This window comes from Mugil cephalus, chromosome 20 (genome assembly GCF_022458985.1).
Source record: "Mugil cephalus isolate CIBA_MC_2020 chromosome 20, CIBA_Mcephalus_1.1, whole genome shotgun sequence".
Lineage (NCBI taxonomy): Eukaryota > Metazoa > Chordata > Actinopteri > Mugiliformes > Mugilidae > Mugil > Mugil cephalus.
Genome location: NC_061789.1, coordinates 22,191,721 through 22,206,378, shown reverse-complemented (window position 1 = coordinate 22,206,378; position 14,658 = coordinate 22,191,721). Strand labels below are relative to the sequence as shown.

At 42.1% G+C, this 14,658-nt stretch overlaps 1 protein-coding gene across 1 annotated transcript; it reads left to right on the top strand.

Moving 5' to 3' along the window:
• The first annotated feature begins 1,053 nt into the window (after positions 1-1,053).
• On the top strand, positions 1,054-4,471 carry LOC124997256 (transcription factor Sox-9-like). Its single transcript, XM_047570833.1, has 3 exons — positions 1,054-2,078; positions 2,377-2,621; positions 2,867-4,471. The coding sequence occupies exons 1-3, from the start codon at positions 1,666-1,668 to the stop codon at positions 3,595-3,597; spliced, it is 1,389 nt and encodes a 462-aa protein (XP_047426789.1). The 5' UTR covers positions 1,054-1,665; the 3' UTR covers positions 3,598-4,471.
• Positions 4,472-14,658: the final 10,187 nt, after the last annotated feature.

The window sequence follows — 14,658 nt, the reverse complement described above, 5'->3', positions numbered from 1 at the left end:
TTATTGCAAGATGTTCCATAGCTCACTCCATGTGAGTTTGCATCATTCTTCCTTATGCAGCATCTTTAGTAGGCCTAGGAGACAACTCTTGCACACCTGGCTGACAGCGCAGCTTCTCCGCCACAAGATGGCGTTGGTCATATGTTGTTTCCCTCTGTGTCACTGTTCCCTAACAATGACCCCCTTTACCACGTGCACCATGATGTCCTTGTGTCTGAGGGCTCTGATTGGGTAAAGCAAACACTTAGTGAAGCCTGTCCATCTCTATAAGACCTCACTTTCAATTCAATTCAATTCAATTCAATAAATTTCATCCATTCTATTTATATTACATCAATAACAATTCAAATTGTCTTAAGCCTCCCCTTTACAGAACTCAAAGCCACAGAGAAACAAGATGATAAATACATCAGTCATACACACATCTGAATAGAAAATAATGCAGCATCTAACCATGTTACATACAAGGGTACCAGATGATGCATGCTACATGACAGATTGATAATGATTAAAAATAAATATAACTAGTATTCAAAATATTCACCGGAGAAACAAAAAGTTAGATGGATAAAAAAGAGCACAGGGTGACACAACTTGACAGTGACAACAGTAGTTTTATAACAGACATGTTGGCTGGCATAGCATATTAATACAAAATGTATCATAAGCAAATTGTGGAATTATGCATTTAGATATGGTTAACTATAAGCCATGAACACTGGGTAAATTCAGATCTACACACAATTTTTGCAATTCACTGTCTTGCAGTCTTCTGCAATGTCCAATCGGGCATTTGTACTAGTTGTGGAAAGTCACAAATAAGTATTACATATGTTATAAGGGGCTGAAGACCCTGAAGTTTACTGTACTTGAATATATATCATCCATTAAAGCAGTTTAGAAATTCTCAACATAACCTAAATATTAACATTTAACTAGTTGTTGACCAAAATTGGAAACATTGTTAAGGGGTTTATTTTATCAACAATATGAACAATAACACACACAATTATAAAAGCGTTTTATTTATGATTTCATTGTTTTCGTTTATCGTTTCGTTTATTACTCTTCAAAGTACAAAACTATTTCATGTAAACAGTGTTTCTCTCCAAAACTCCAACTCTCTCCAATTTCTGTCACTAGTGACAGACAGTAAGGTTTATCTTATCTTATCATTAAGTTGAGTACTACACAAAGCTAGACACTCAATGAACAGTTGGTATTTACATAGCCTTGTAACATGTAAGATATTTTCTACATGCAATTGAACCTATAAATGAATCTCACTGTGCTCCCGAGTAGAGTCAAATTACGTCTCCGCCTACCAAAGTTTTCCCCCGAATTTACCGACATAAATCCATGATTCGCCTGTTGTGTCTCTCTGGACTAGACTTTGCAATCCTCTTGCTGGTACACACATGTTTCGTGACGGTCCCTGTATCAAAGATAAGCATTTCAAAGCTACCACTTCCGTGTTGCTTTCTTGCCTGCGTTAAGTCCAAAGAGTATTTGTGTGTGTATTTTATTTTTATTTAAAGGAAAAGGTTTGTTCACGAACTCGCTCACCCTCGCATTTTGGATTTTGTCATCACTCGGATTTATAAAATATTTTCTCAAATTTGTCAGAAGCTTTTGTTTATTTCATTTTTTTATTTCAATTTTTGTATGCATCTCCTTGACGCGTTCTTGAAGATGACAGAAGAACAGGAGACGTATCGGTGTGACGCCCCCAGTCCCAGTATGTCTGATGACTCCACGGAGTCACCGTACCCGTCCGGGTCCGGTTCGGACAATGAAAACACTAACCTCCAAAGGGGTCCAAACTACAACAAGGAGAGCGAAGAAGAAAAGTTCCCTGTTTGTATTAGAGATGCGGTGTCGCAGGTGTTGAAAGGTTACGATTGGACGCTGGTACCCATTCCGGTGCGCATTAAAAGCTCAAGTAAAAGCAAACCTCATGTTAAAAGACCTATGAACGCATTCATGGTGTGGGCTCAAGCTGCACGAAAGAAGCTCGCCGATCAATACCCGCATCTGCACAACGCAGAACTCAGCAAAACCTTGGGTAAACTTTGGAGGTAGGCTTGTTTTGCAATTTTTTTTATTTATTTATTTAATTATTTTTTTTTTACCTTCGGCCGTGAGCTTTTACATGGATGAAAGCGTTATAATTTGATAATGCTCCTCTATTTGTATTTTTGTTTGCTACCCATTTTTTTTCTAGAAACTAGAAACTAGAAACTAGATTCATATTAGTCAACAGTTGCAGTGATACAGTAAACTAAGGCTATCCCTTTCAGTAATTACCCTAAGGAACTGTAATTTTATTTGTTTGTTTATTTTTTCATTATTTATTTTGCAAATATTGTTTTTTAGATTGCTTAATGAGGTTGAGAAGCGCCCGTTTGTGGAAGAAGCTGAGCGTTTAAGAGTGCAACATAAAAGGGACCACCCAGACTACAAGTATCAGCCGAGGCGGAGAAAATCTGTCAAGAATGGTCAAAGTGAAACCGAGGGCAATGAACAGACACGCGTTTCTCCAAATAGAATGTTTAAGGCACTACAGCAGGTCGATTCTCCAGCATCCTGTGTGGGCGAGATTCACTCTCCAGACAATTCAGGTGAGAGCTAAATAAATAATTATATAAAATCAGTACGTTTTTTCCAATGACATGGTAGCAATGCTGAGTCAACTCTTTGTAAGTTTTTAAGGTTTTGAACTGACAACAGTTAATAGTTACTTATCAATGGAGTTTAACCACTGAGAAGTGGTACTGTGGTCACTATGACATGCAAAAAAGATTTTCTTTGTTAAAAGTTGATATAGACTTGCTAATGAGTCTGATTTTGCCTTTGCTCAATCCAGGTCAGTCACAAGTCCCACCAACACCCCCAAACACACCCAAAACCGACCTTCCCTTCAGCAAAGTTGACCTGCAGCATGATGAACACCCCATTCAGGACAACTCTAGCCGTCAGATGAACATTGACTTTGGTGCTGTAGACATAAGTGAGCTGAGCAGTGATGTCATCTCTAACATGGAAAGCTTTGATGTGGAAGAGTTTGACCAATACCTGCCACCCCATGGCAATCCTGGGGTGGCTCACAGAGTTCAGGGTGCCTTTGCCAGCATCTACGGCATCAACAGTTCCTCAGTAGCCCAGGCAGACTGCATTGGAGCCCACACTTGGATGTCCAAACCGCAGCAACAGCACTCTCTGACCACCCTGGGTGGAGATAAAGAGCAAACAACCACACAGATTAAGACAGAACATGTGAGCCCCAGCCACTATAGCAAGCAGCAGGACTTCTCACAGCACAGGTCCTTCAACCTACAACACTACAATAACTTTTCTTACCCTTCCGTGACAAGAGTACAATACGACTATCCTGACCACCAAAGTGTTGCAAACTCCTTCAACAGTCATGCATCTCGCCAAAGCTCCAGCCTGTATTCCACCTTCAGCTACATAGGCTCCAGTCCGAGGTCACTATACACCCAAACTGACACCACCAGGGTTCCTTCTGTGCCGCAGACCCACAGTTCACAACACTGGAAGCAGCAACCCACTTACACACAACTCTCCAGGCCTTGAGGAAGTAGTTTTAGTACTGACTGTAACACCAACACTGAAATTATTTCTGCTCAGTGACCTTTGCACCACACATAATGCCCATGAAAAACAAGATTTGTTTAATAGTTTTGAAAACCTAACTTTGCATTTGCTAATAACTGTTCCTATAGTATTGGTTGAAATTGTGATTATTTGTTTGTAGATATAATGTGTAAAAAGTTAAATACTTTTAGTTAAATACTATACTTGTGAAAATATTAATATGTACTATATATGTGTTCTTTTGCTATTAATAATGTCACTATCATGAATTGAAAGTTTAACTCAGTACTAGTAGTAGTAAACACACAGTCATTGGCCTTACTATTCATTGTATTTTTTATACAGGAATTTTAAAAAATCTGTAACTTTTGCAGCTTTTGTATTTTTGTACTGTACTTTTGAGGAATGCAAGTTTTAAATAGATTAGAATTTTATAACTGTGTCATAAGTTCATTTGTCAAATATTCTTGTTTGCTATTGCCTTACTTACTTGTGTTACTATAGATACTATAGCAAAGCTTTCTTTTATTTGAGAACTGCACCATGAACCACAACAGTGAACCTTGTCCACTAATAATTGGAAACAAGTATTTACAATTATATTTTTATTCATTCAGCTGCAAATAACATGTGGGAAGTATGTTGCTGTCATATGTGGTACAGATTTGTTTATTTATATCTGTAACTCTTTCCATACCTGTATAACAGTTTGTCTTTATCTTGTTATGTACAGAACACTTTTAACTACTGGATGTTCTTAATGGAACTATATGTTTTCTCTTTTCTTTCTGACAAATTACTTAATGGATTTGGAAGCAGCTGTTTTGCAAATAAGTTGCTGGAAACAACAAAATATGTTTTTGTTTTTTTAAAAAAGACTTCCACCTCATTTTATATTCTTTATCATTCATGTCATTTTGTCACATTAAGACAGTTTTCTCAGGTAAACATGGTGATGTTTACAAATTGGTCACAAATAAATTTCTTGTGTCTGACTGACAGTATTTGTCAGCCAAAAATTGGGAAATGTTATTTGATTCAAATAAAAATAGAAGTTAAACTAAACTGCGCAGTGTTGTTAAAGTTAGTCTAAATTACTTTGGAACAGTTTGTTAATATGGATGTTAAAAATAACTTTTCACAATGTGAAATTGAGAAAATTGTGTTCGTGTTGCAGAAAATTTGAATTCTGATCAGTACCCAGAGCCAACTTACATCCACTATAGAAATTAGTTGAAGGATTGCTTCTGACAATGAGTTTACAGTTCACCATGGATTATTGACAAAATATACAGGGGGTAAAGTAAGTATTGAAGTATTGATTTTTCTAAGAATATTAAACATATTTCTAAAGGCGCTATTGACATGAAAATTTCACCAGGTGTACACAGAAAGAAACCAAAAACAAACTAGAAAATTCCCATTCCCAATTTTGAAAGGGCCATGGGGGGCTATTGCAAAGGTAGAGTCTCTGTCAACATGGGAAATAGCACACTTAAGCCAGATTGCCATACGTGGCCTACCTCCACACCGCTCTGCACCGCCCACTTTAACTTGTTATATCCATTGCTAGAAAGTGGGCTGAATGAGGCCAAAGGGATACTTTTCTGGGTACTTTTTTTTTTTTTTTTTGTCTGCATTTGTCTGCATAGTTGAACACCACAGGGTGTCAACATTATATGAGGTTGATGCAGTTATATTCTTGCAGCTGAAAGCTTTATTACTTCAGTGCGTGAGTGTGACCATCTCCAGCCTTCCCTGAGAATTGTCCTGTTGATCTTCATTGAGTGTAGTAACCTTGTGTGGCAGGGAGGGCAGTGCTACACCACAGTGAATACAGGGGGAGAACAAAGGACAGAAAAGATGTAGAAGGATGGACAGTGGAGAAGATGCATGTGGTGCTAGTAGGAACTAGTGGAGTGTAGGGTTCTGTGCTTCCCAAGTCACCTCACTCAAGTATGACTGGGTACAGTCATTTCTGGAGAGATGAGAGAGTCCAGGGGGGTAAGGGTGTCCCAATGGAAGGAGAGAAGTCTGCCATAGGGCACGTAGTGATAGAGTGAAAACAATAATCCAGCCCTTAAAAGCTAGGACTCATCAATTTTTCTTGATGTGATCCAGCACGGGCTGGCAGGTGACAACACACATGCATGTGGGCATTCCCTAAATATGAGTGAGACCACTACTAGGGCCCAGAGCCAGGTCAGAAGCCCCAGCGCCTGAGAGCCTCCACCCCAGTGTGGGGCGCATGGGTGACAGGACCAGAGAACCACCGTAGCCACGGGGCAAGCCACACCCCAGCGCAGATGGCAAGCGACGACCAACACCCCCAGACCGACCAAGCAAGCACAAGTCGGTGCAGGCCAGAGCAGCCCCACATACCCCCCACACCCCCCAGCCACCGCAGCCCGTCCACCCACAAATAGATGAGTTGGGGCTGCTTACTACCGATTGGTCAGAAAAAATATCGTCATGATACAGTGCCAGGTACAAAGCCGGATGTTATGGTTTTGACTAGAAACATGAGTGATTTTGACTAGTAGTAAGCTGCTCACTTCCAACTTTCTGCTCTCGTGTCGGTACAATTTTTTAAATGATGACTGGAAAAGTAATGGCGTTCTGGACCAACCGGAGGTGAGGGCTTTTCTGTCCTTGTTGGGAGAAGAAAGTATACAGCAGGAGTTGGACTCGGAACGACAAGGTTTTCAAGCGGATGGTGGCTGAGATGGCCAAACTTGAGAAGCTTAAAAAACTGAAGGTTGATTATTGGGCAGCCAAGAGGAAGTGCTGATCGAAAGGTCCCAAAATGGTATGATGAGATGGACGCGATATACGGCCACAGACCAGGGAGCGCCGGTAGGGAAGCTTGCCTTGAATCCATTACACCGTTGGCAAGGTCCTCCGCTAAGTTTTTATGTTTTATTATGTTCATTGTGTTCTGCTTGAAAACTCACAACTGCATAATGGTTGTTTTCTTTCATTCACTAGTTGTTGTAACATAACTTTACTATGTAGCCTGCTGTTGCTAGTAGCAACAAGCGTGGGTGTGTCTGAAGCCTGCAAAACCAGGGGGAGTGGGGATCACTGCAAAGCAATGGAAAAGGTAGTTAAAAAAAGCTGGTGAGGTGTGGAGTGGTGAGGTGTGGGGCGGTGTAGCGGTAGGCCGTGTATGGAGATCCGTCTTTAGCCTACATTTAGCACAGTAAGTGCAGTTAAACCACATTTAGCACAGTGAACTCACATTTAGCACAGTTAGCACAGTTAACCCACATTTAGCACAGTTTACCACATTTAGCACACTTAACCAACGTGTAGCACAGTTAGCATACGGTAAGCATAGTTAGCCTACATTTAGCACAGTTAGCACTGTTAACCTACATTTAGCACAGTTAACCTACATTTACCACAGTTAGCATACGATTTGCACAGTTAGCTTATGGTTAGCACAGTTAGCCTGTGTGTGACAAAGTAATGCGTGCTTACACACGCATGTGTGTGTTTGTGTGTGTGTAGTTATGGCCCAGGTCTAGGGGCACCTTGGTCACACACGATAGGGTTCCCCAAGCTCCCCCAAAAAACAAGATTACGACCCCCAGTCATAACAGTGTGTAACTGTAATCACAAAGTTACCTGTGTAGTGTGTGGGTTGTTGTAGCATGAATATATGGGAGGCAGGGGTCAGCAGTATTAACAGCAGAGGTATCATAGGAGTCTCTGATTAATGAATTGATCTCAGCTGTGGCCTAGACCTGCGGGTCAGGGGTTACCATGGCAACTCAAGGTGGACGTCAATGATGTCAGAAGCACGCTGGGCTGGGACACAGGGGAAGAGGGCGATTTTTTCCCTCTTTGCTGGTCTCACATATGGGCTTACTGTGACAAAACGGTAGCTCCTATCAGAAAAACACGCAGACCGTGGGTTTCGTAAGACCTTCCTGAAGACCCATAGTCCTGGAGCACTCCCACAGGATGCCTCTGTCCTCTGGGGACATGGCCATAAGTGTTCTCCAAATCTACAAAAAACATATTGAGTGGTTGGGCATACCCCTCCAGCACCTTAGTCAGGGTGAAGAGCTGGTCCTCCTCAATCTGAGGTTCAAAGATTATAAAGCCATTCCTTCCACCACCTACCCCCCAATAGCCCCAGTTAATGTCAGCAGCTCCTGAATTGCTGCCTACCACCCCCGAGGCACCGGACGGTTTGCCAGAATCTTTTCAGAGCCGACTGATTCCTCCCAATCACACCCCTCCAGGTCACGATATTAATGCCCATGTGAGCATTGAAGTCCCCAGTCAGGATGCAGTCCAGCGTCCATCCTAGAGCCCCAAAAAGGGTGGGTATTCTGAACTGCTGTTAGGTGCATAAGTGCAAACAGTCAGGACCTATTTCCTGGACCGCAGGGGCAGGGGATCAACCACCCAGGAGAACCCCAAAATGCAGGCATAGAGTCCGGCAAGGTGACAGTTCAAGGAGGAACTGTCACCTCACTAGGGTCACGGAGGTTGCTGGAGCCTATCTCAGTTTTCATTGGGCGAGAGGTGGGGTACAACCTAGACAGATTCCCAGTCCATTGCAGGGCTAACACAGAGACAAACTATTTAGAATCACAAATCAAACTAACAAGCATGTCTTTGGAAGGTGGGAGGAAACTGGAGTACCCGGAGAAGCAAAAACAAAATAGTCCCATTCACTCATTGAGCCTTAAGCTGAGAGAACACTGACACAGTCATTGATAAAAAACAGCACCAAACTCACTCCGGTGAATCAGCGTGCCAGAGCGCACTGGGTAATAATTGGAAGGGCGTGCACCATTTCGGAGGCAGGGACAGGCTGGCTGTCACAAAACAAAATGAAATGCAGTCCCCCTCCTTCCCTAATTAACCCTCTTCTCTTGCTGGCTTTTGAGTTGGTTACTGTCACACCACCTATATACAAATCATAGTCAAACACAGACCTCGTTGTCAGTGTGTGCAGTTTTGACCAATTAGGCTTCTCTTCCTTGTTACATATATGTATTGGTGCCAGAGGTATTTGCATCTAAGTTTTACAGAAATAGTGACAGAGACTGGGGTGAAAGCATTTCCTTCCACCCCTGGAGAAATGACGGAGGTGAAAATTATGATAATGCAACACTTTTATCACAATATGAGCCTTTATTACATTATGAGCTGTAATAACATTATGAGTAGCAACAGTAAGGCTTAATGTGATAAGTTATTACATTATGTGCAAAGTCGTTATTGCATTATGTGCGCATTTTCATTACATTATGAGTCGTTATTACATCATGAGCCTTTATTACATTATGAGTTGCTTCACGCCCGTCCCATTAATTTCAATGGAAATTTTTTCGCAGATTTTCGTATTTCGTAAAGAAAAGCTCAAGCAAGAATAGCACACGTTAACAAGCGAACCGTATGTTTTGATATTTAACTCGCCCTACAGCTCAAGGAGTTAAGGGACAAAAAAAAGGAGGAAGAGAAACACGCGGGTGTTGCCCCATGGCCCTAGTAATTTCCGAAATTAAGTTATGTGTAATAATGCAAAATGTAGTATTGATATTTATTTAATACTTTGTACAAAAGCATTTGTTGGTAATGACAGCTTCAAGACGCCTCCCGTATGAAGAAACTAGTTGTATGCATTGCTCAGGTGTGATTTTGGCCCATTCTTCCACACTGTTTTTAAATCTTGAAGGTTCCATGGGCCTCTTCTATGAACTCTGATTTCAATTCACTCAATTCATAATGCAATGAATGAATGAAACATGACTTAGGTAGGTATGTTAAGTTATGTACGTTAGCCGAGTTAGCAAGACCTGTGCAGTGTCCGCTTCAAACTTCATGCCCCACTGCCCAAACGGAAGTGTGCAATGTACATGGACATTCATATGCAGCAGTTCACCAGTCCACCACACTGCAGGCTAGGGCCATCTCAGTTGTGCCCACTGAACAGAGAAAGAGACGCAGCATCAGACACAACAATGTATTCACACCTGGTGGGGCCATGCCACCGGCCTCTAAGACGCCACTGATCATAGGGTCATAGGCGCTGGACCCAAACAGAGACCACATCACTGTTGCATGGCTTAAGTCCTTCATGATGCATTATCTTGCTGCGTTTCCTTCCCTGGAGCTCATAGGGGTGGGCCGTGTCTTTCTGATCTGGTGGAGCTTGCATACACTCTTGAACAAGGAGCTCTCAAAATTTTGACCCTAGTTGGTGTAACTCGAGGGTGGACTTGTTACTGTCATGGTTCTATGTCCTTGCCTTTTATTTGTGAATTTGTTGAGTTTCCTGTTTTATTTTGTTAAGTTTCTTGATTTCCTGTCTGTTGTGTTCCCTCATGTGTCCTTCATTACTCATTGGTTTCTCCCCGTGTAATTAGTTTCACTTGTGTCTCGTCATTTCTCTGCCCCTGTGTGTATTTATAGCCCTGCCTTCCCTTTGTTCCCTGTCATGTCGTTGATGTTATTTCCAAGCCATGTTTCTGTGTCCTCGTCTATCCCTCGTGAATTAGTTATTTTGTCATCCATCAGTGTTCTTATGGTTCTTCTCCTTGTGGTTTTCCATTTTTGGATTTTCCTGCCATGTGTGCAGGCCCTTCTGTTTCCTTTTTTACTCATTATACTTTTTGTTCAGCTCCTGCCTCATCTCCCTTATCCTGCATTTGGGTCTTCAACCCCTTCATCATCTTCACACTCCTGACAGAACGATGAGACCAGCTATGGACCCAGCTATGGCCAGACAAGGGTACTTGTCTGACCATTAGGGCCCCGACAGGGAGGCATGTCCATCATGGTCGACATGGAGGCGGACCTGCTGGCTGGCAGCCTCAGACGGGCCCTTCTGCCTACCACCCAGTTTCTGGCCCTCAGCATGCTGACCAGCTAACCCCAGAACCCTCTGTCGTGAGGGTGACTACCGCTCCAGTTCTTGCCTCTGCCCCTATTTCTGACATGAGGGTGACCACCGCTTCAGCCCAAGTCTCTGCTGCGAGGGTGACCACTGCTCCAGTTCTTGCTTCTGTTTTTGCCATGAGGGTGACCACCACTCAAGCCCCTGTCTCCACTCCTGTTCCTGCCATGAGGATGACCACTGCTCCAGTCATTGCCTCTGCTCCGGTCCATCTTAGCACCCTGGACCGTCTCAGCGCCGCCCCTGCCTACGGCCGGGACCATCGACACACCACCTCGATCAGACACATCTGCCAGGCGTGACCCGCCTCTTCTTCCCAGCCTCCCAGCCTTCTTCTGGAGCAGCCCGGGATGCTGGGAAGACGTCTTCCCAGGGAGTCTCTACAGTTCTCATGGGTGGCACTCCCTGGACTTCATTATCTTTGAGTTCTATCCCTCTTTACCTACCCCCTCCACCCACCCTGTTCTGTTTGGACTTCATTCGGGACGTCTGGGAGCTGTCCCTTGAGGGAGGGGTACTGCAATGGCTCTGTGTCCTTGTCTTTTATTTGTAAATGTGTTGTTTCCTGTCTGTCATGCCTCCTTGTGTTTCTGTCATGATTATGCGTGTATCATATTTTCAGTTTCCTGTTTTAGTTTATTTCTCATTGGTTTCTCCCTGTGTGATTGCTTATTAGTTTCACCTGTGTCTTATCCTCTCTCTGCCCCTATGTGTATTTATGGCCCTGCCTTCCCTTTGTTCCCCATATCCCAAATGTCACCTTTCTGCTCGCACGATCCTTATACACTGCAGATGATCAATTAAGCTCCATGCTGATTATGAACTGCTTGGTGAGCTGATTGAAAGCCTGGACAAAACATGCATTTTTATTTATTATTATTATTTTTTTTTTTTTTCGGGCTTAGTCCCCTCCTTAAGAGGAGGCTCAGATCTTCAGTAATCTTTTCAGGGCCAGTCAGTAGCTGTGCAATTTTTTTTTTTTTTTTTTCTCAGCATGTGGCTATGGTTACATTGACAATTTTAACATATTCTGCAAAAGAACTGATCTTTACGGGTTTGACCATTTCTACCCCAACAATAAGGGAATCACTGTCCTAGCTTCTCATTTCTCCAACCACCTCTCAAGTCTTGTTGTGCTCGGACCTTGTGATTTGTAATCCTTTGCGTGTAGGTGGAAAGTACTTCACACAAGGAATCTTCATTTGCGGCCTGTACTAAACATCAGTTTGTAAGTACAGAAACACTTTTCTGCTGGTTGTGTTTTTCCTACATTTAGTTGTAAAATACAAAAAAAATAAAAAATGAGGTGTAAATTTTCAAAGTCACTTTTTATCGCATTTATTAAATGTTAAATATAAATCAAGTCAAGAGTCACATGGGTTCGCAGAGCAGTGGTGTAGTGGACAAGCCCCACCGATATTTATGATATTTTACTGCATGAAAACCCACAACTTTTTGTAAAATAAGAATTCCTGGCGTTCCCGGCTGACACCTGGTAGACCGAAGTTTTTCAGACCCCAATGGTGACTTTGTCTAAATATTTTAAAGATTTGAATCACATGGCTACCGGGAAAAACTTCTCCATCAACTGAAGTAAAGGCGACTTTAAACTTGCAGCTAGAAAAGCTAGCCACAACTACAAAAGCCAGCCAAGGAGGCTGAAAAAATCATCAGAATGAACTGCAATGTAGATGGGTAAGCACGAATGCTCTGTCTAAAAACAGAAACATTGCAAAATAAAGGGTGACATGGTCTATGAGAAATATACTGATTTAAAAGTGGACAATGTGTAACAGACATTGGTGGGGGTTCGAGTTTGATCATGTCTACCGCCTGAGCAGAAAGTCGGACAGTTGGCTAGAGGTGTAATATCCCATGGACCAAAAGTTCTGTTTTCTTTTTTGTTTTGTTACATGGTTTCAGTATGGCTGGAGAAAAGCCAGGGGGCAACTACAGTTCTGTGGTTTAGCTTTTTGTATTTTTTCTTAAAGTTCACACTGCTGTTCACAAGTTGGTTTTGCGTAAATTACTGCAAATTAGTTATTGCGTACTTAAGGAAATTAAGGATGATGAGGGCAGAATGGTTTGCGTACAGTTGCTGATAAATGGGATTAAGATGACATTGTGCAACATTTATAAATAAGGGGAATAAGGGGAATCCAATTTTGTTTCATGAAGTAAATAAGACTCTGGGTGAAATGGAGGGCCAGATCAAACTGGCAGGAGATTTCTTTCAAGTTTCAGATTCCTTTCTGGACAGGAGCATATTCAGTGGTTCATTAATGTCTAAGGTGTATCGCCCACCTGCTCCTTACTCTGATTTGTTTAGCTGAATTCCACTTTAACCACTCATTCTCCCTGGTTTCTATGTGATTTAGTGCTCAGAACAGATAAAGTCATTATAGTAGGTGACTATAACATCCATGTTAATGCTGGCAGTGACAGTCTTAGTTCTTCATTTATGTCATTGTTACACTCAATTAGCTTTTCTCAGAATGTAATAGGTTCAACTCCTCTTTCAATCACACCTTAGATCTTGTACTAACTTATGGCATGGAAACTGAAGGTCTAACAATATATACTCAAAGCCTTCTTTTCTTCTTCGTCCGATCATTTCCTTATAACGGAGAGATTACATTGAAATTGGAAGGACATTTCATCATGATAGACACATGATAGACACATGATGTTGTAACTAAATAAAAGGAATTAATTCCCTCAGTATTTACCTCAGTGCCTTATGTAAGTGATGTGGATGATAGCAACCACAATTTAACTCCAACACAAATAGATTATTTTCTTAACAGCATGACAGCATCACTCCAAAACCTAGTTGCTCCTCTGAAAAAGATGGTGATAAATCGGAGGGTAGCTCCATGGTTTTTTTTTTGCATTTGTCTGCATTTGTCTGCATAGTTGAACACCACAGGGTGTCAATATTATATGAGGTTGATGCAGTTATATTCTTGCAGCTGAAAGCTTTATTACTTCAGTGTGTGAGTGTGACCATCAACAGCCCTCCCTGGGAACTATCCTGTTGACCTTTATTGAGTGTAGTAACCTTGTGGCAGGGAGGGCAGTGCTACTCCTCAGTGAATAGAGGGGGAGAACATCCCAGCTGGAACAGGGTTCCCACAGGATCCCAGCTGGAACAGGGTTCCAGCTGGGATCCTGTGGTCTCTAGACTCTTCCACCAAGCGGTCTGAGTGGCGGCAATAAGGGGGTTTTGGAAGCAGTTATGATGCTTAAGGGTGATTGTAATGAAGGGCAGGTCCGAAATGCATATGTTGTGGCAGTCGGCCTGTTCTATTGCTAGCCACAAATTGTAATCTGCCTCTGGGTTTATCCATTTGGTGATGTATTTCAGCTGATTTGCCAGGTAGTAGTTTGTAAAGTTCGGTGCATCTAGTCCTCCTTCCGATTTATTTTTTTGAAGGGTGGTAAGGTTAATTTTGGTCTGTTTGTTTTTTGAGTAAAATTTGGTGACTGCAGAATCTAAGTTCTGGAACCATTTTGCTGTGGATCTGAATGGGATCATGGAAAATAAGTAATTAATTTGTGGCAAAATTTTCATTTTAACTGTTGCTATGCGTCCCATCAGAGAGATGTGAAGATTGGTCCAGAGCTTCAGGTCATCACAGATTTTCTCCAGGAGTGGATCAAAGTTCAGTTGCACTAACTCTGACAATTTAGGTGAGATGTTTATGCCCAGGTATTTGATATTTCCTATGGAAAAGGGACGTTGAGGTTTATGGTCTGCAGGATCCCATGCTTTGTCCGTTATTGGTAATATTGTTGATTTGGACAAGTTGATTGAGTAGTCAGAGAGGGCTGAGAATTTTGAGATACATACAAATTGATCTTATGTTCAGAGACGGATGAGTGGATACCCTGGATACTGGAGTTCTGATGTATTGCTGATGAGAGCGGTTCAATGAATATAGCAAACAGTAGGGGAGACAGGGGGCATCCTTGTCTGGTTCCCCTGTGTAAGGTGAAGCTTTGTGATGTGATACCATTAGTGGTGACTGTGGCCTTAGGTGAATTATACAGTGCAGAAACCCAGTGGATAAATGACTCTCCAAAGCCGAAATTTTGAAGGGTGCAAAGAGGAAAGCCCA